This window comes from Citrus sinensis, chromosome 8, assembly GCF_022201045.2.
Source record: "Citrus sinensis cultivar Valencia sweet orange chromosome 8, DVS_A1.0, whole genome shotgun sequence".
NCBI lineage: Eukaryota > Viridiplantae > Streptophyta > Magnoliopsida > Sapindales > Rutaceae > Citrus > Citrus sinensis.
In genome coordinates, this window is record NC_068563.1 from 25,286,388 (window position 1) to 25,308,449 (window position 22,062).

General features: G+C 33.2%; 2 protein-coding genes across 4 annotated transcripts; both read right to left on the reverse strand.

Moving 5' to 3' along the window:
* Nucleotides 1-1,103: 1,103 nt before the first annotated feature.
* LOC102609935 (peptidyl-prolyl cis-trans isomerase CYP71) lies at nucleotides 1,104-7,705 on the reverse strand. Of its 3 annotated transcripts, XR_008051045.1 has the most exons (14): nucleotides 7,383-7,705; nucleotides 7,183-7,268; nucleotides 6,622-6,710; nucleotides 5,218-5,461; nucleotides 4,949-5,066; nucleotides 4,500-4,575; nucleotides 4,220-4,327; nucleotides 3,954-4,130; nucleotides 3,584-3,801; nucleotides 3,190-3,322; nucleotides 2,353-2,576; nucleotides 1,847-2,000; nucleotides 1,437-1,594; nucleotides 1,104-1,355 (listed from the first exon to the last, which is right to left on the reverse strand). XR_008051045.1 is itself a non-coding variant. In XM_052432217.1 (13 exons), exons 1-13 carry the CDS (start codon nucleotides 7,541-7,543, stop codon nucleotides 1,511-1,513), a joined length of 1,872 nt encoding a protein of 623 aa, XP_052288177.1. In that variant the 5' UTR covers nucleotides 7,544-7,705; the 3' UTR covers nucleotides 1,104-1,510. The 3 variants fall into 3 exon arrangements, 2 of the variants coding, with proteins under 2 accessions (XP_052288177.1, XP_052288178.1); XM_052432217.1 differs by having other exon boundaries at nucleotides 1,104-1,594; XM_052432218.1 differs by lacking the exon at nucleotides 7,383-7,705 and having other exon boundaries at nucleotides 1,104-1,594; nucleotides 5,218-5,469; nucleotides 7,183-7,201.
* A 1,625-nt stretch (nucleotides 7,706-9,330) lies between these two features.
* On the reverse strand, nucleotides 9,331-13,788 carry LOC102610364 (serine/threonine-protein kinase D6PKL2). The gene is made up of 2 exons (XM_006471316.4): nucleotides 13,111-13,788; nucleotides 9,331-10,187 (listed from the first exon to the last, which is right to left on the reverse strand). Exons 1-2 carry the CDS (start codon nucleotides 13,650-13,652, stop codon nucleotides 9,392-9,394), a joined length of 1,338 nt encoding a protein of 445 aa, XP_006471379.1. The 5' UTR covers nucleotides 13,653-13,788; the 3' UTR covers nucleotides 9,331-9,391.
* Between the last annotated feature and the right edge of the window lie 8,274 nt (nucleotides 13,789-22,062).

Consider the following 22,062-nt stretch of genomic DNA (forward strand, 5'->3'; position numbering starts at 1 on the left):
AGGTGAAAACGAAAAGATTGAAATGTGCAATTGGAATACATAAGTTGTATTTCAACTTATATTTTGTTACCAATAATTTATCTGACTTGAATTTTCTGCTCTTCAGCTTTAACTTTCTGCTAATTGATCCAGCGATCGACTGTCATAGGTAAGAGTCGAAATTAAGATTGCGTTTATTTTTTTTATCTAAAATCTGAATAGGCCTGAATTTAGCTAAAGTCTAAATAGGTCTGAATGAAAATGTCTAAATGACATGTTTATTTTTTCTATTTCAACATCTAAAGAGAAAAACTTAAAAATTAATAGTTTAACATAAATATCCTTTTAAGTGATGCATATATTTATTTTTTACAATTTATAATTTTCACAAGTTGATTAGTTTAGTAACATTAAAAAAAAATACTATCATTGTTGGTCTTAATTTAATTTTTTAATGAAAGATGTAGTTATAACATTAAATTTTATTATAAAGTCAACACTATTATTTTATTTTTGATTCATTACAATGGACATAATTTGATTTGTTCAATATTTTAATTTAATTAATGTTATCATATGAATTAAAATTTAAAGCAATTAAAAAAATAACTTCAAAAATAATATAAAATATAAAATTTATACATAATATTAAAAATACATGAATTGTTAAGGGTATTTTTGATATTTGAAATTAAAATTTTCTATTTAAACTTCAGACTTAGATAAAAATAGACTTTTTTATTTTTTTTATTCAGATAAAATTATCTAACAATAAGTAATAAGTTAAAAAAGCTTAAAATAAATAAATGTCTGAAAAAAATTAAATTCAGACTTCAAATTAAAAAACAAACATCGCCTAAGTTGTTACTTGGGGGCCAAGATGAAAAAATTCGGAGAAAATAAGCGTCCTGATTAAATTTGGCTATCTTTCAAATCTTACACTTTGCCCTATTAGTTTATAGATATCCGATAATGTCCGCCTTAAGCTTATAGCCTTTTCATTCTATCCCTCGTTGAATCCCGATCTTGGTTCCACCCCAGGCTCATTTCCTGGAAGTGCGTTAGCTAATGCCCATGTTTTCTCATCTTCTCGGGCAAGGAATTGCAAAATTATAAACACAAACTTGACTCAAAAAATCTATTTTAACGAAAACAACATATTGCTCCAGCAATAGAATGTGACATAAGGTGTCACCAACTACAGAAGGCAGAAAGTTAAATTGCAGTGGCTATGGTACATATACCTAACAAGAGCAGAGTTTTAGAAATGTCTTGAGAACTCACTTTTGAACTGTTATCACTCCTGAACGATGTCTACACTTTACACTGCAAATGCTGCTGTTTTCTCTTTCTTTCTTCTAGCTGTTCGAGAGAATCTGTTCCATTTCTCTTTCACCCCAATTAGTTTCTAGGAGGATAACGTTGATTGTCTAGTGAAAACAAACAAAAAGACTTGCCTGAAAAATGATTTTGTCATCAATACTTATTAATGAGGAATTCCAATCAACCATTTGTACGCCTCTGGGAGTGTCTAAGACTTGGGGACGGTCACATTTAAAATCTTTACGTCTTGATATGGCTTGTCATTCTTGTCCGTCTTCACTTTCTCAATAGCCTGTCAGCAATGTCAAAAGATAAAAATAAATAAATAAATGTTGGCACCTGCATAAATATCATGTAAAGGAATTGTCTGCAATTGCTCTAGACTTGCAGGATCAAAACCCAAAGAATTGTTGGACATTCGCCAAATCCAACTACAAGGACTTATACAGAAGGTTGTTGCCCAATACTAATATCCTAGTCAGTAAAGCCAATGCCTTGCAGCATACTATTATAAAAGCCCCTCAAGAAAGTACACAAAAAATACCTGGACAACATCCATTCCTTTTATAACTCTACCAAAAACTGTGTGCTTATTGTCCAGCCACGGAGTTGCAACAGTGGTGATAAAGAACTGAGACCCATTTGTATTTGGGCCAGCATTTGCCATTGAAACTGTGAACGGCCTGTCATGTCTTAAACTGCAGATACAGAAGTTTTACAATTTAAAGTGAGTCATGTACATTAATAGCCAACCAGCCAATCACAAGCAGCAGTTTGTCAAGCAAGATAGAATAGCAAGTGAAACATGCCAGATTGTAGTTTAGCAGTAGTCTTAGAAGCAAAGAACATATTAAAATTGTCAAGCAAAGAACATGTTTCTCCACTTGTCTTGCAGCAAATTCATGAGTGCCTCTAACAATTTTGAATATATTATTATTAGTTATAGAAAGAAGCTTTTTCAAAGTATTGACAGAAGTACTAAGAAAAAAAATAAAGATGTGCGAGCCAATAATGCCATGCTTCAGCATTTTAATAAACAAAAATTATTACCTTTTGTGAAACTCATCCTCAAATTCCCTTCCCCAGATAGATTGTCCACCAGTGCCATCTCCCAAAGGATCTCCAGTCTGAATCATGAAGCCTTTAATGACCCGGTGAAAAATGAGATTATTGTAATACTCATTCCGGCAGTGTGTTGTAAAGTTCTCCACAGTTTTCGGACATTCTTCTGGATAAAGTTTCATATGAATGTCACCCATTGTCGTATGCAAAATCTGGTAAAACAGATGGATAATAAAAAAAAGTATGAGTAAATGTGTTGCAAGCTAAGGAGACCCCTACAAGAAAGGAAATAAGAAACACATTTGGTCTGCCATAGCCTAAAAAGAGCAGTGCTGTAGAATACACTAAACAGCAGCAGATATTCTATCCGTATAACAAACGATTTTGAGGACCAGATCCATAAAAGAAACAACAAATCAAAAGGTTGAAGAAAGAAATAGTTATATATGAAAACTGACAATCAACTTATTACAATAGGCATGCAAGAGCAAGTATTTCAGAATGCAATAGCATGCAAGGGGATCTAGCCTGTTCAGCAAAACAAGATAAAAAGATCCTGAACCAGAAAGAAAGGATGGAACCCAGAATTAGCTTGAGTGGCAGCTTGGGTTCAAATACCTTGGGAAGCATCAGACCAAGCTTAAATTCCAACATTTTGCCCTGAGGTGACACCCAAAATCATTTATCCCATAGATAATAGATTTTATCCCAACTTTGTAAGCATGGAACTGTAGTCTAGGATGGAGAACTAAATGTTTGTGCTAGTGACAAGACAAATTGTCCGTGATTGCCTCACAAAAATAGATGAATAAAAAGAAAACTCACCACATTGTCAGGAAGAGATGTTGTCACTGAATTTCCTATATCCGACACAGCCAAAAGTTCATCAGGAGGTGGCTTTTCATTGAAGATGTCCCTTCCCTTCGTAGCATCTTCAGGCTCCTCCGGTTCTCTCCGACTATAGGGAGCATACATAGTTAGTCAAATGCAACACATTTCGAATAATCCTTCAGAATTTCTCTTTTAATTCCTAAAATTCTTAATAATCTCTCTTTCAATTCCTGGCTAACAAACCCTAGTTAATCATGGAAAATCATGCAGTTGAACAGCAATATTAAAGGCCATCACTAGTATACACATGCAAGAAGAAGAAATATTAATTACAATAATTAAAACAACAAAGAAATTAATAGTAAAGTTCAGTAGACTATTTTGTTACCTGAATAAATAGATCCTATGCCTCTTGAAAGCACAACAAAGTAAAGTAGGATCTGAAAATGGCTCTTTGCTCTCATTGGCATTTGCTGCAGCTGCTGGAATTTTTCTAACCTTTTTACTGCTTCGATCACCTTGATACAGAGCAATTCTCAAAAATCTATCATTGTTTTCCACTTTCCCAAGGATTCGAGACACTTTATTCGTGTGCAAATTTACAATCTATAAGAAGTAAAATAAAAGGACAGGAAAAAAGTAAGAATATCACAGAAAACAAAAAGAAAAGGGGGGAAAAAATGCTTAAAGATGATAAGACAATGAATTTTCAAACAGAAAGAATCTTACAATCGAAAAATAACAACGTGATATATTACCTTTATCCCTAGGAGAGTTGCATATATAAGGAAATTAGAGCTTTCGTCAAAAATTGCATTTGATGGTGGGGCAGTTTCTGTTTTCTCAATTTCCTTCTCAACAGCCATTCTTCGCCCAAAATCAATAGCTTCCAGCCGGTATAAGGGGGCATCACTTCTTTGAAGATCTTGGGCCACCTAATCAGAACAAGCTATTAGTTCATCACCTTCATGGAGTTCAAAAGATAAAATGTTAAAAATAAGATTTCATATAAAACTGATTTTACCTCAAGTGATTCGTCATAAACTCGTCTTAGTTTACCAGTTCTAAACCAAAATACACGTATTCTACGATCAGGTGATGTAATGGAAAACTGCTTACCATCTGGGCTCACCTGAAAAATATACAGCAATTTTCAGTATTAAACCTTTAACAACCACAAAACCCTCAAACTCACAAAAATGATTGAGCATAGCACATTAACACTAGGATAATATTCATTAGTGTCAAGACAAATTAGTTATAGAATTAACAGCTAACATAATCTTCTCAGAGATATATAGTACCTCAATAGCAGAAACAGTAGTTTTAGATTTGAGAATTTCGAAGAGATTAGTATCACTTTTTAATCTGAAGCTCACCCTGCATGTACCAGAAAACCATAGGAATTAAAAACTTAAGCTAAATAAAGAACATCCAACGTTGAAACAGTCAACATAACAATGCCAAAACTAATTCCAAAGTGATGTACAGGATCTTTAGCCATGTTACATAACAAACACACATGAAAAAACAATAGTATAAGGCATCAAATGGCTACAAAATATTTGATAAAAATGGTTGCTTTCCGAACCAAAAAAAAAAAAGGTAATAAATTGAGTGTAGGTGAACATGCACTGACCAGGAAACTAAATCAATGGACACCAATGAAAAAAATTAAATACTTATCAAAATTCTATAGATCTCTGGTAAATTATCATAGTAATGATTACTTGGCATGTCCACTAGCACATACTCGCTTTCTGGGAACTGCAGGGTATGAGGGCTCCAATACTCGATGATGCCCTTGTCATCAGCAGATATCACAGTGTCAAAAACAGGGTTGTACCTCATAACTTTTACGGGCCCCATGTGTACCTGGAAAACACAAGGTAACAACAGAAAAAACATTAATAAGATTAAAAGAGAGAGAGACAGGACAACGTATTAGCCTGTGAATAAGAAAAAAAGAACATAAAAATCTGGAAAAACTTTCATAAGCATGCAACTTCCAAAGTGGCTAAGGTACCTTCTTGGAGATGAGAGGTTCATTCGAGTCGGCTCTAGCATCATAAATATGGACAAATGAGGAGTTTCTATCACTAATGGCAAGCCCAGCTTTGACATCCCCTTGTTTGTAGACCCATTCAACAGCACCAGGAATAAATGGCAGACGAATCATAAGCATCATGTCATAGTTAACGACATCATATATCTTCACAGACTTATCATTTGAAATTGAACAGCAAAGCAAACCATCAACACTAACCTGCATTACTGAATCCAAGTCACGGTTGATGACAGCAATAACAAGTTGAAAAAAAAAAAAAAGGTAGCAATACAGAATAGCATAAAATACCATGAAAACTCAACAAACTAATGCAAAAGCTGCCTTAACTACGTAATACACAAAAACTGAAGCAGATGCCTAACCACAAATTTGGCAAAGGCTATGTCAATGGTAGGAAAGGTGGAAAACATAGAGAAAAGATAACAATAATGGCATCATTGCAAATGATTGCACTATGGAGGACATGAAAAGGCATAGAAATTATAGAAGAACAAATACAGCTAGCAGTCTCAGGCAGCGTTGCGATACTACCTAGAGCAGAGTGCCAGTTAAGGTTCCAGCAACTTGATAGCATCACAGAAACATGTAGTATAAAGCAAAGCTGACCGTGCTGGCAATGAGTATTCTAAGTAGACAATTCACGGCAGCAATGATGATTAAGCAGTACCAACAATTGCAATCCCACCCTTCATGAATGTAAAAGTAATTGCAGTACACAGAGTGGTGACGGTAATACTGATGGCAACGGCTTTCATATATTCCAATAGTGATGGACACATCATTAGTAGATAACACACTTGGTATAAACTAAGTGGAAAACAATAATATGACTAAACCATTTCTGCAACTTCCTGAAGAAAGAACCTTACAATACAGATGCATTTCTTTGATAGGACACAGTTTCTAAAAGTAAATTCTTAGTTTCTTTCTCTATTCATTTTTTTAGAAAAAAACACTGCAGAGGAGAGCACCATCACCCACGTTGTAGATGTTGGAGAATGTGCACATACTTGGAAAATCGAAACTGGTATATATTGTCGTATTTCCAATTTGCTATAAGATTTCACTTTTATTGGGGATGCCTAAGTGGCAAAATTAGGTTTCACACTTCTAATCTAGGAGGGACATTGGGCAACATTGTATGAATTCCAACTAAACTACCAAAAATTTGTTCTCAACTTCTATCGAGTGGCAAAACCCAAAGAGACCAACAAGCCCACAACAATAGAAAATTAATTCAGTAATATACAAAGTCTAACACAATCATTATATACCAATGCCAATAACAATTAAATTAAGGACCAACTTGAAAAATATAAAATGGTATGCATGTATGCATATAAGGTTGAAAAGCTCACCGCTAGGCCTTCAATAGGACCAACGTGGGCTTTAAAATGCTTTGCAAACTCAATGCCAATCGCCTTTTTTTTCCAAAATTTCAAATGCCCTGGTTTAAAAAAGAATAGACAAGAAACAAAAAGTAATTAAGTGAACCTAAATATGATGATTAATTTAATCATCTATCGAATCTAATCGAGAGAACACAATAGACAGGTTTCAGCGACAAAATTTTTCGATCATTTGCAAGCATCAACATCATGGTAAAGAAATGGAAACTTATCACTATTTGGCATTACAGAAAATTAGCAACTGATAGTGTCACAATTTACAGTTCCTGGATGACTAGCTTTGACAGACGATCTCTATAACACCAGATTGAACAACTCCTTCAAATTCGAGTATCTTACAACATCCAGTTAAGTGAAGCTCAACAATATACGGATTTAACATTAGTTATCCCAATCTCATATTACTAACTTGTTGAAGTAGCTTTAGATCACCCTTACATGCAAAAGAAGAAAACAACAAAGCCATATTAGCAAGAAAAAAAAAAGAGAAACAATATGTAAAAGTTTTACCATCAACACTTCCAGTAATAAAAAATTCAGCAGCGGAGACAGCAACATGTGTGACTACATCACGATGCATGTAACTTTTCTCGTACCTGTAAAACAATATATCATGAACAATAAATGTTTCATCACATAGAAACCCTAAACCCCGAAACACATGACACAAAAGGAACTATTATTATTATTATGAAGCCGTATAAGCATACATGTTAGCGGAGGGGAGCGCTTCGAGATAGGCTTTCTCGAACTGGAGCGGGCGCTTGGCCCGGGCCCGAGGGGCGGGCGTGGGCCCGACTATTGGCTCTACGTCGTCGTCCGCTGCTTCTGCAATGGCGTTTGCGTTGCCGTTTTGTGGCTGCTCCTCCATTATGGTCGTCAAAGTCTAGGGTTTTCGATAAGAAAGTAGAGATTTGGAGAGCGAAATTTGGAGCTTGAAGCTTTGTAAACTTAGAAACTTCAAAGTCCTTCACTCACCCCACGGCGTCCTGGTTTTGAAAGGGGAGAATTGCGTGGGATATACCTCATTTCCTTCAAAACACCCTATATAAACCTAAAATTATAACACTCTTAAATTTTACACATATATACTATAAAAAAATTAGTAAAATACAAAAATAATCATAACTAAATCCACAAAAAACTAAACCCAACTCCTTAAAGTCGGATAAATAATAAAAAATGAGTAATGATACAGCCACAAACTCTTGTACAAACTTATTTTATACAAACTGATGTGGCATGATAAGATTGGTTGAATTAAACATCACTTGACCCACATGATTTGTTTTTATTAATTTATATTTTCATTCAACCAATGAATTAATGCCACGTCAGTTTGTACAAAATAAGTTTGTACAAGAGTTTGTGGCTGTATCATTACTCATAAAAAATACTCAACTTCAACCAAATCATACACAATTAATAATTTAACATAAATTCTTAATTTTTCATGTTAATCGGATAAATAGTCGAGAATACTCAACTTTAATTAAAATAAAAAATTATCTAAAAAATTCTCAACTTTTTTAAGTAGTTGAGTAAAGAGTCAAAAATATTCAACTTTAATTTAACCTTATCTATTATTCATTCAGCAAAAAATCTCGATTTTTTATTGAAATTTAGTAACTGGTTGAGAATATTCAACTTAAATTGCAATAAAAATTTTCCTTTTGATTAAGTCAGGTAAAAAATCGAGTATACTCGACTTGATCGTGTTATTATGTAAAAGTCATGAGAGATGAAGAAAATATAAATAAATAATTTTTTAGATTATTTTTGACTTTTTATATTTTCATGAGATATATGTATATAATGAGGTATAGATTTAGTATTTAAGGAGAAATGGGCATATTTAAATAAAAAACCCTCTGAAAGTCAGCTCTTTTTTCAAGCGCAGCTTCTGGCGAGGAAAAACGTATGACGAACCCATTTTCAGCCCAAGTTAAAGGTTTGGGCTCATATTTCTTCTAAATGCTATTTTTACCCGTAAATTTGTCCCATCAACCCCTAAATTCTCTTTTATGCTGGGCTGTGTCAATAACCAAGTTATTCACTAAATTAATTTTTTAGCATCTATTTTCTTAGGAAAACCACTCAAATAGTCCCTTAGGGCATGGCAATACAGCTAGCTATTTGTGTGGAGAGAATGAGAATTGGTACACATTTTGGTAAATGATCACAAAAATACAAGATAACAATTGCAAGCACTATATCATGTGACATTCTCAACGAAAGGAAAAAAGGGACAGAAGAACAACTAAAGAAACCTCATTGCCAGCCCCACATTTTCCCTAAATGCTAAACAATTCACATGGTGGGGGTTGCAAGCTAGCACCTTCTCGAGCCCAATTCACATGGTGGGGGTTGCAAGCTAGGACCTTCTCGAGCCAACACAAAAATAGAAGCCAGGCCAGAAACAAACAACAGCAGCCACCGCCGCCTTACCTGACGCTAGCATCGACCTTGATATTATTTTGATTATTAAGTTTTAACATTGATCTTGCTATGACATTTTCAGAGATGGTTGAAACGAGAATTGTAACATTTTCATCATAAAAAATTAAAAATATTTGTTATATATGGAGAGTGCTGTTGCTATTTCAAAGCACTTGAATGAGGTATAGATATTTTGTAGGGAAAACAAACTTTATGATCTTCAAAAATATCTTGGTGGAACTTCTTTATTAACAACCATTTTTCCGTTCTTTTTACTTCATTAATAATATTCAACTGGGGTCTCAGGACAGCTTTCATCCGATACAAGTTCTCTATTGAATGGAGGGGGAACAAATGGTGGGGTCGTGCATCTCAACAATGCCCAATTGACCCCTTGAAAAAATGGATGGTGCTTGATTGCCGACGCACCCTTTGTGGACCCTAATCGCCTTTCTGGATCCTTGGCCAATAATTGTGAGATCAGGTCCTTAGCCGTGGCTGGCACGGCCGGTTCCTTTGGGAACTCGAGGGCTCGAGCGACGATGTTAGCTAGAGTTAGCTCGTGGTCCACACCCCTAAAGGGTGTCACCCCATAAAATAGTTCGAATAAAAATATCCCTAGTGTCCACCAATCCACAGGACTTCCATGACCCTCACCGGACACAATCTCCGGCGCCAAATACTCGTGGGTCCCAACAAATGACATGGACCGGACATCAACAGGTTCGACTACAAATTCAGGCCCACTATGCTGGCCCGTCTTCTTTTTCCGCTTGCGCTTTGGTCGAAAACATGACACGGCAGGGACAATGCAATTAGGAATAATGCATGAAGCGGATGTGAATGGAGGATGATCAACTAGATACTCATTTTGTAGGACCGCAATTGGTGGGTTTTGATCAGAAATAATCTGAGCATTTGATGCAGAATCATCACATTTTAACGACAGATCAAAGTCCGTTAGCATAATGTGTCCGTCTGATCGAACTAGCACATTTTCTGGCTTCAGATCACGGTAGACAATTCCCAACATGTGAAGGTATTCTAGCGCTATCACCACCTCCGATGCGTAGAATCTGGAAACAAGAGATGAACACTTCTATTATACATTATAAATGAACAAGTGACCCATCCATTATAAAATTGATTAGTTCAATCGAGCGTGTAGCAAAAAATATTAGGATATCACAATGAGTGAGACTATATTATGTGGACCTACTAAGATTATCAATTATTGAAAGAGCTAAATTTATTATTTTTCACATCCTTAAAAGATGCTTAACACAATAAATTATTTTGCTTCTAGTTCCTACAACATAATGCACGCAGCTAGCGGACCTACATGTCTCGACTTGCCTTACTTCTGCTAAGATCTCTTACTCCCTTAGTATCTGCGTATGCAATAATAAACAATATACAAAAGAAAAGAAATATTCTCAGCTTAGGACTACAGAAGTAAATGAATTAAACTTTCGTTCCCTGTGTCCTTACATTGGAGCATATTTCCATTGCTTAATCTCTTGTCTACCTATTATTCCAGATACCCCACAATTAGGTCGAAATAAAGAAACATTCATACTTAAAATGGAGCACTTGTGAACTCAAGAATAGCCTAGACTCGGCCACATAATATTGTTACCACTATCAAAATAACCAATACATTCAATGTGAGAAGGTACCACAACAAGACATGAGATATATAAATATATAACAGTATAAGACACTGTGCCAATCATATCTAGACTGATATCAGTTAATTATTTTTTTATCTATTGCTTAACAAAGCTAAAGGTTCTTTTGTCAACTCTGTTACATATGATTATGTTATAATTCCTCCCGAAGTCTCGTTCACAGATGGGATTCGCATGATCAAGGTTTCCTCCCTCTTTTCTTGTTTTCTTTTTAATTGTTGTGCATGTATGTGCTGGGTATGTTGACACGTGAGGTAACCATGGAACTTTCCATGTATCTCTATTTTAAAATTTGCTTGGGAAGAAAAAATGTGACATAAAATAACTTTAGGGGTAAAGGATCAGAGTTTGTGTCCCCAAGGATTAAATGTTTTTTATGGTATATAGGTGGGTTAGACTTTAAAATATGGAAAAGTGGGCCAACAAATGAAAATAGGGGCCACCATTGAGAGGCAAATTGACCTTAAATCCACCCATAAATCCAGCGAAAGATAACAGAATCCAAAATATTTGACTTTAGATATTTGGACCATATGGAGTGGCATCAAAAACACCAACTAGATCTACCACCTAATTAATCAAGATCATTTTTTTTTTAGTTCTGCTGATTTGCTTATAGTTAAACTTAAGAAGGTGAAGCTAAAGAATCCTACATCACACATGATATAAAAATATACTCTAGTGATGTTGTGGTAATAAAAGGTGATGTGAGAAATATCATACAAAGGTATTAAACTACTCCAGGATTCGTATTTGTTATAATATTTATAACATTAATATACTTACATCAGATCATAATTGTCAAGTCTCACGGTTCCTTCCAATCAACAACCCAACAATTTAAAGCAAAGAGCCAAAGACAGAGTAGGGCCTGTTCTCTTTAAAAACTTAAAAACATTAGTTGAAAGAGAAGCTACTTCTGCAGTTTACGAATAATCTTTGTTCAAATTAATGTATTCATACTAGATACCACTCACTAATGATGATCCTCTACATAATAACTAAAATTAGTATCAATCATTTTTCTTAATCATGAACAATAGCATCCCCCAATTTAAAATCAGAACCAACTTTTTTTATGGCGCCGCATGAACGATTTCATCTATCCATGGGTCCGCCTAATCAACAACAATTATTGACATATTTCTAGGGATGGCAAAACCCCGGGCCGGGTCCGGGTATTGCAATGACCGGACCCTACCCGGATGCAACCGGTCCGGGTCAAGGTCTGGGCCGGGTTTTAATCCGGATACCCGAATTTTATATTTTTTAATATTATATGTGTATATATTTTTATTTTTTTGCTAATTTTATAAGTTTTAAATTTATTTCAATAAAATTTGACATGAAAATATAAACTTTAAGTGTTTAAAATTATATATATATATATAATAAATGAGTCAAATAAATATAAATATTTAAAATAATATATATTTTATAATATTTTTTTAATAAAATCCGGATTCCGGGTTTATCAAGTGATGTCCAAGACCGACTCGGCTTCATACCCAGACTGGGTAATACCCGACCCACAATGCCCGGGTACGGTCCGGGTCCAGACCGGGCGGATATTTTTGCCACCTCTACATATTTCCTACACTTCCAACCACATCTGCCATCAACAATACACTATCTAGGACTAAAATCAGATGATATTAATTCATTTCCATTAATATATATCAGCAACATATTGTTGTACATCGTCGATTACGCAATGTACGATCTAGTAAGCTGGCACTCCTTAACAGATTTTCCTACATTATAAATTGCCAGTACATAGTTTGAGCTGGATTTTCCTAAATCTGTATTAAGCATTCGCAAAATGGCAAAAATGTCATTTTACACTGTCCTCTTTTTTTTTTTGGGACGAACACTCCTCTGTTCTTTCTAAACCAAAAAAAAAAAAAAAAGAGTCAAAAACAATCCTAAGAGTGTGAGAGTTTTGACTTAAAACCTAAACGAGCTTAAAAGAAGGGCTCACTCGCAGTTGACCATTTCCCTAACTATACATAGATACAGTACAACACCCGAAATGGCGAAATCTACCGAAGCAAAATGATCCGATGTACTTGAAAGTTCAAACACAAGGTACACACGTTCAAACCCAGTTAGTGGGCCCCGCATCTGACACTAGCCAAGTGCTTACCCGATCCATCACCGTCGTCACTTAATAGTCAATCAATTATTTATTACTGTTTCCTATTTACAGTTATTTATTTATTTATTTTGAATTGAACTATAATGCAAATCAAACAAATAAATAAAGAAGAAAATTAATTAATTAAGATCGAACGTGCGGACAACGCACCTGACGGCGGCTTCATCGAACCGTTTATTAGGCTGGCGTTGACGGAGGACGTGGAGGTCACCGCCGGGGCAGAACTCCGTTAACAAACAGAGCCACTTCTGCGAGTCTATACTGGCGTAAAGCGTGGGCAAAAATGGATGGTCCAACAGTTCCAGAATTTCCCGCTCAGTCCTTGCTCTGCCTTCTTTGCTTCTCGAAGCGAGTTCTTTTTTGTCCATCACTTTAGCAGCGAAGAGAGAGTAGTTGTTAATGCTTTTGCTGTCTTGGTTTTTGAGCTCGGTTAAGTAGACGGAGCCGATGTCGCCGGAGCCGATGCGGAGGGAGAAGCGGATGTCGGAGAATGAGAGAGAGTGAGTTGTTGTAGTGGTGGATTTGGGTTTGGAGGAGAAGGAGCTGTGAGCGGAGGGAGCCGGGGTGAGTGAGGCGGTGGCGTCGAAGGAGCCCGAGCTTGTGCTGCGGTTGATCGTTGTGGCGGTCGTGTTCGTGGACGTGAAACTCACGCTCTGTAAATCGTCGGCTAAGTCGTCGAGCCATGGCTCCATTGAACTGCAGAGAGAGAAAGAGAGTGAAGAGCCAGAGAGAGTTACGTGAAGGGAAAGAACGAGCGAGAGTGTTTTGGTTTTTGAAGGAGACGTGATAGGCCGGGTATGGGTCAGATGAAAGGTTCGATCATGGAATTTTGATGAGCTGGTGGGCCGTTTTACATTGATAGGTGGACATGGCCATTTATTTCTTATTCACACACGGATCCATAATGATTTATATTTATTCCAAATAAGGACATAATTTGTCTATTCGTATCAAATTGTCTCTAACATGAATTGAAACCCTTGGATTACCAATAGTTTTATTACACCGTACATTTAATATTACACTCTTTTAGTCGGAATGGCCGGATTCTTTTCATTATTGCACGAATCTTAGAGATAAGAGTTCCTTTTATTGAAATTAATTTAATTTATACTAAAAAAATTAATCAGACACTAAATTTTTTTATTTACTGTTAGGTCAGTTCTCGGATGAAAATCTTAGGCATGCCAATTTTCCATCACTATATTTATGAGTGGTAAAATAATTATTTTGTTTATAAAGAATAAACTAACTATTTGTTATCTCTATTCTTAAATTATATATCAATTTTATTCATATCAAGTAATGTGATAGTATTGATCTATTAAATAAAAAGACGAACTAATAAACAGTATCGCCTTAAACTAAAATAGTAATTATGAAGTGAATATAGCTCTTAACTCGTAGTATCTTTTATTTTAGTACAAACGCAATATAGCAAGAGTAATTTGGTGATTTAAGTTGGAATCAAGGACTTATTTGAAACAAGTAGAGAAATCATATCCTTCGTTGAGAAAACAAAAAATATGGGATTCCGATGTTATTGCAACTTCTCCTATTCGATAACGATAATCGTGCTAACAATTTAGGAGAATGAGTGGCATCATTCTAACAACTGCTATTATTATGTTATCATCACTCAAAAATCTCTTTTTTTTGGGGGGGGGAATAATAATTAATCTATTTGTAAGACTACTAAATGATAAATAAATAAGAACTTTCATCATATTTTACGGACAAAGGAAGAATAAAGTTGATTGAGATTCTAGAAGATTTTTTTTTCCATGAAATTAAATGGCAAATATTTGTCTTGGAGGATTTGGAACGATACGAGTGAAGGGAGATGCTTGTTGCCTAATGCTTGCTGATTGACGCGTTAAAACGGGACCATTTTTTAAGCAAAGTAGCAAACACAACGCGTTTAAGAGGCCTATCTTATGTTAATCCCATTCTTTAAGGTAATCAACGAAAGCACTTTACTTGCCAATCAAGATCAAGAATTATATAACAATATAATTAGACTAGGTAAGAGCACAGATTTTTGCATCCCAGCTTTGCATATATAACATTTCTTTCTTTTTTTTGTTTTAAATAAAAACAGAAATAGAAGAGAAAACCACTCATTAGTTGGGGTTATCGATAGGTAGGAGGTGGCATTTTGTCCGAATTGGTTCGATTTGGTTTAAAGTTTTATAAATTGATCGGTTTCAATATTGATCTTACAAAGTACAAAAACTAAAAACTGAAAATGAAAATTGATTAGTAAAATTGATTTTGTTCCATTCTACAACTTTGAATCGGTTTTTCAGCACGTGTGAATCAAACTCAAAAATATACATCCTCAATTATCGTTTTCACGGTTCAAATCTTTCTAGTGCGGGAGCAAATAATCTTATAATTTTAAGGGAAATCATCATTCGTATACCCTAAATTTGTGCTTTTATAAAAAAATACTACAACACTTTAAGGAAGTATTAATCATCCATCCTCAATTGACAAAAGTTATCTGCCGACCACTAAACCGTTAGTTGCCGTTTGAAAGTTAACGAAACTATAGCGGATTGACGATTTACCCTTAAAAATTATCACTTATATACTCTTAAAATCTCTTATTATCAATTATATACCCTTAAATTATTATTTGTATTATATGAAAAGACCAGATTACCCCTCTGATGTCATTATATTTAAACGACAACTAATGGCTTAGTGGATGACAGATACATTTTGTCAATTTAGTGTGGATGACTGATATACTCTGAAAGTGTTATAGTAAATTTAATAACGAAGTATACTAAAGATATACGATTGATAATTTTCTTAATTTTAAAAGTAAACCTTGATCAGTGCACTGGTAAGAAATAAAGATGGCAATGGATCAGATCTAATCCAAGATCCATGTGATCCAAATCCAATTGGATCGGATTTGTGTCGGATTAAAATGGATTTGGATCGGATTTGGATATCGATGCATGGATCTAAGGCGGATCTGAAGCAAATTCTTATTTATCTTAATATCTAGATCTAAATCCATGTCCACTCACCATTTAATATAATTTTATTTAAAAAAATTCTTAACAATTATGTAATTATAAATGATGATAAAATTTATTCATTAGCATGTATTTAAGAATATTAAAACTTAAAGGTACTTAATTGATAATAAGACAAAAATTTATTAAGTGTAAAATAAAATTAAGATAGCATGCCCTCATTTTTTTAAGTTTTTCACTCTATAATTTAGTCTCTTTTTTCCTCTTTAGTCTACTTTCTCTTCTCCACTTCATTTGAATGCTTGAATAAGTTCTTTAATTGTTAGGAAAATCCATAGACTTGAGTTTATTTTTCTATCATTTTCTCATAATCTTATTTATTTTGTATAATCACTAATCAATGGTGGCTATCAACTATAAAATAATTATGTTAATAATATATTTAGTTAATATATGATCATAATAAAAATAATAAAGCACTAAATATAATAAATCATTTTTAACTTATATGTTATTATTTAATGATATTAAAATGATGATGGTGTGCAGTTGATATCAAGATGGTAAAGGAGACATTAGAATATTATAATGATCTTATTCTTGCAATTACTTTTGATCTATATTTTATTATCTTTGTTATTTGTATATTTTGGTGTAAAAGTAGAAGTTACAATACTTATTAGATTTTTTATACAAAATATATAATTTAATTGTTACCAATGCATTTTAGTCTTAAATTTTCTTTTTAAAAAAATATGATCTCTTATTATTGAGATTTAGAATTCATAATGGATGTAGAATATATTTGAATTTGAATTTTTCTTTTTGGATTTAGAGCAGATATAGATCTTTATTTTTTATTTCGGATCTAGATATGGAGCGAAAAATATAGATTCATGACGGATCTGGAGCAGATACGAATCTTAATTTTTATTACGGATCTGGATACAAAACAATATATATCCAATTCATATCTCTTCCATTATCATCCTTAGTAAGAAAACCTTCACTTAATTGAAAACAATGATTATTTATTTATTTATTCATAACCGTTCCTAGAAATGCCCCCCGGGGCGGGGGGGGGGGGGGAAATGTTGCTAACAAGATAAAACAACCGCAAACACCACCACCACTACTATGTCGAACCAGCCACCATATTCGACACCACCAGTACCACCGCCACTCCAATCAAACGACATCGTGTCACGCATGGGTTCGCGTCAATTTCGTTGATTGAATAATAAATACAACGATGCAAAACATACACAAAGAGACCAAAAATCTAATTGTGGATTAGAGAACGGGACGAGTCCATGTCAAATAAACAAGTCGATCTCATCCCATTTAATTTGGTCACACTTGGACTGGGCTCATTTTACTATCATTTTGTGCATCAATTTGTCTACGCTAGTTAAACACGCAAGCTAAGAGACAAAAACCCATTTGTCTGCCTACTTTTTTTTTATTTTCTTTTCACATTGCTTTCATATTTAATTTATACATCACATATGTCAATGAAAATGACACATAATTGTGCATTCAAGTTTGTAGTAAATTTGATCATGTGAATCACTTTCGGGTGGTTAATGGTTATTACAACAAAGACACAAAAATTGTCACGTAGCTATAATAGATTTGCTGTCAGCCATGCACTCAGCTTCAGTACATGTACTGTTTTATAGCCTCAGAGAAAATATTTTTAGCCATGACGTGCATTCATGGCATTGATGACGTGTTAACATTTTCGGAAGGTCTATCAAGGACAAACATAATATAGCTTTTGTTTTAAAAAAAAAACAATATAGATTGTGTGGGCGAAATGAAACTATGTTAGAAAATAGGATCCCCTTCCTTATATTTAATATAAAATACACCTTTATATATGAACAGTACGTAAATCTCATACATATAATATTCATATGTGAGGATGTATCTTACATATAAGATAATTATTGCTTAAAAAATAATTCATTGGTAAAAATTATTACATGAATATTTATATTATATCACCAAAAATTAATAATTAAATATATAAAAGTATACTTAAATTTACAATACTTAATTACTTTATAAGATCGTGTGGTTTATCGTCTAAATCAAAACATAAAGAATTTTTTAACTTTCTCTGTATATTTTCTTTAATAATGAAATGTCAAAAGAGAATAAAATGTGTACGCGTAACTTGTGGATCATAACCATTTATATAGATAACTTTCTTATTATCATTTGATATTTCTATTTCAATATCTTAAAAGTAAGAATTATCGTTTAATTTTGTATACATTAAAGACCTACACCCTATGAGATATATTAATCGAAAATTTTAACATGTCACTTTTAATTAGATTTAACCTTATATTACAGTTTACAATACATAATTATTCACATATAAACCTAATGTTGAATTAAGGGTCTAACAAACTAAACATTCCTTCTCATTTCATGTGAGTGAGTTATGGACTCTAGACTTCATCTACTATTTCAAGAGACTTTATCAGTTGAGTCAAGTAGCAGTGTAGAATATGTAAAATAATTTTTTTCTTGTGCGGAACAAATAATTAATTAAGAAAAAAGACAGTTGAATATTAAGTAGATAGTTGAATGTGATGTAACCTTTATGGCCGAACTTCTGTAAATTTCAAACACACTTGTAAGCATTTGGGTGGAAAAAAAAAAGAAGAAGTCAAATGCTATGTTCATTATCCAATTTCTCAAGCCCATCTACTTGCTCTCAAAATGGCCATCGGTAGTGAACCAAAAGTTGAATGTTTCTTAGTTAATTGGATTTATATATAATCACTAATCTTTCTAGAAAATTAACCAAGAACACTTTTAAATTAAAGTAAATAGGCATGCTCTATCAGCAAGACTGCAACAGTTAAAATAATTATTTTGTTTATGTTAGCTAGTCTAACTTTTCATTCAGCCAGCTAGATATTGTGATTGTGAAATGAAATAAAAGCAATTATAATATTAGTTACCACAAATGATATTAAAAAAAAAAACACTTTGTATAAAAATTAGATCCATCTCAAAGTTGTGGCACTAGCTACTAGAGATAATAGTGACTTTTATTGACTTACAAATTGGACCCAAAATGATGTTAGATATAATTATTGCCCTTCACGTAGTGTCGTGTTCACATAGACATTAATTTATATTTAGCTCATAGAAAGCTATAGTAATTCAATTTGTTGATTTCTATTTTAGGTATCATGAGTTTCATTTTATCAGTTTAATTTGTTTCTGCAGATTCTAGCTATAATAGTTTATTTGCAAGGAAAAAAAGGAAAAAAAAAAAGAAAAAGAAAAAGAAAATGAAGCATCAAAATCAGTTTATATACTTTTGCAACTAGTATGGTTAAGAATACATAAGAGCAGATTCAATATCATTTTGAAAAGGGTGGGTAGCTATTTGTAACATAAAATTTGTTATGAACACAAATATTTTACTAACACTTTATCATATTAAAACACACCATTGTGTAATTAACCATTAAAGACAAATTAATATCAATGAATAAATAAGTTGTGCTTCAACTACTTATTGAACCACATCAATTACTTTTTACACCTGCTTGACACATTAATTAACCAACCGGATATCTATTGAACCACTTAAAAAATAAGTTGTGCTTCAATTACTTGAAGACGTGGGCGTGAGCCGATTTGCTGAACCATGTAAATAATTTATCATGCTTGTTTGCTCCCTATCCTTCACCTTTTTTTTCCCAACATACTTCTTGTTATAATTGTCGGCGTTGTTATTAAAACTTTTTAAAACCTCAATTCATCTCTCTTCTTGAGTTGTTACATTGTTTAGTTAGAATTTCAATATTAAACTCTTATATATGATTTACAAAATTGTTTCCAATGATAATTTTATGAACTCCAAACTTTTTTCTTTTGTTCTTTTACTTAATAAATTAATTTCTTTTACTGTTCCCTTCCTTTGCTCTGTAGGATCATCACAAGATTGATGGTTGTAATTAGTCACCATCCAAAAGGACAAAAAGTGATTACGATTTTTCATTAAAAAATTTGCCGCTGGCTCCTCGTTCAAACCCTAAAATTAATCGTCAAAGAACTAATCATGATGATGGTTAAAACAACAAGACTCCCCACCTAACAAAGTAAAAGTAACAAAATTTTGCGCATTCAACATTCTAATTTAACCCATAAAGCACACATCTCTCTCCCTTTATTAGTAGTATTTTCTTGTTTGTTATCATTGTTACAAGTAAAATCAAAGTCTCTTTCTTGTTGAGGTATCATGACTTAAATTTCAATTTATTTGTTTAGCAACAAGTGGAAGGTGGGTTAAGGACATTATGCCAATTTCTTTTGTACTTTAAAATTTATTTTATTTTGTTTTATTTTATTTTTACTAACATTCTAAGCTTTTTTATTCACATGTCTTTAACTTTTGTTTGTCAATTTCGTAATGTTTATAATAAGGGAGGAACTTTTAGTGGAAAGCGAAACTTATTTCTAATTTTTAAACAAATTATAAGTGATCATATCTTGTAAATAAGACATAATTTTTCAATTAGTGGAATCAATGCTATATACACTTATCTAATCATTTTTGGAAAATTAAGTACCGGGTGTATTTTTTTATTATTTAACCAGAAATTTAATGGGAACAAAAAGAAAATCATAATTTTTAATAAGAATTGATAAAAACGACACTCAAATCCCATGGACGAAAAAAAAAAAAGTAAGGACCTAAAAGGTAATATTTAGAAAAATTAGAAACCCAAGATTGACAAAATCCTAAATTACTAGCTAGAGATGATTTAATTTAATTTGTTTGGCCCAAACTGGCAAACAATTTCTTAACAAACAGTCATAAATTTGTGCTTATAAAGGCAATTAATTTAGGTTTGATGTAACTCCATTTGAAATAATGGCCTACCTAGGATAAGTGGTTAAGGAGATTGGGCAATCAGCATGGTTTTTATTTTTTTATTTTTTGGGCAAATGACATGTACTTTCTTTGCTTTGTTTAGAGGCAGGACGTGATGTGTTGTTCCGCAAACAACCAAACCTTTCTTAGTACATCAATTAATAAATCCAACGCGTAGGACATGAAACACAAGATTTTTGTTCTCATATCATGTCAATTAATGACTTGTTTCACTCAAAAACTTAGAGATGAAATCAGGGTTGGAACAGAAGTTACATGATTAGTCGGTGTGGTGTAATTTATCTTATAGTATCCAGTTTAAATTCTTGAGAATCAATTAATTTATTCGAGAGTTAAATCGAACGAAATGGATCTCAGTTTTTATCCCTCAAAATAAGTGTTTTGTTGTTGTTGTTGTAAAATTATTTGTTGTCTCATGATAAATGTATAATAAAATGCACTTTAAAACCCTTTAATTTTTATTTTTTTTTTAAATCAACATAACATGTAATGCAACCCCAATTGACTAGAAAAAAGGGTAATCAAGTTGGCCCCCTAGTCTTCTTTTACATCAATGGAAGAAGCTACAGATTTGGTGGGTGTTTTTGACGGGAAGATTATAATTGCTTCATAGATATTCCTAGTAGGCCCCAGCTAGGTAGACCAAATTTTGCATGAACAAATAATTAAAAAAAAACATACAAGGAAAAGGTATCCAAGTTTGGATCGGAAGCAAAATAACTTAAATTTTTTGAGGTGAGATTAAAATCCCAAAGAAATAAAGTGTCCATGTGATCTTTCAACAATCCACTTTATTTCTTTTTCACTTTTTGTTGGTATGGCGTATGGGGAGTGGGTTAATGAATGATGATTTGAAAGATTGATTATCCTCCCCATCTACTAACACTGTCGTTTAATACATTGAAGTCAATCAAAAACAAGAATTATTGGGACAAGTAACTGTTAATTCTCTCTACTAAGCCAATATCAATTCAAAGTGATCCCAATCAAATTAGATGATTGAGTCTATAGTTTCACTTAATTAAGTTGCGCCAAAAAAAGCTTGTTTGTGTATGTTCCACGTTTTACAAATTAAATCTAAAATGTGTTTAGATAGAAGTTAATTTGTAAGCTTCAAGAGTTATAAAAATTAGAATTTCTCCTTATTTAAAACTACACATATTATATTTTAAAATAAAT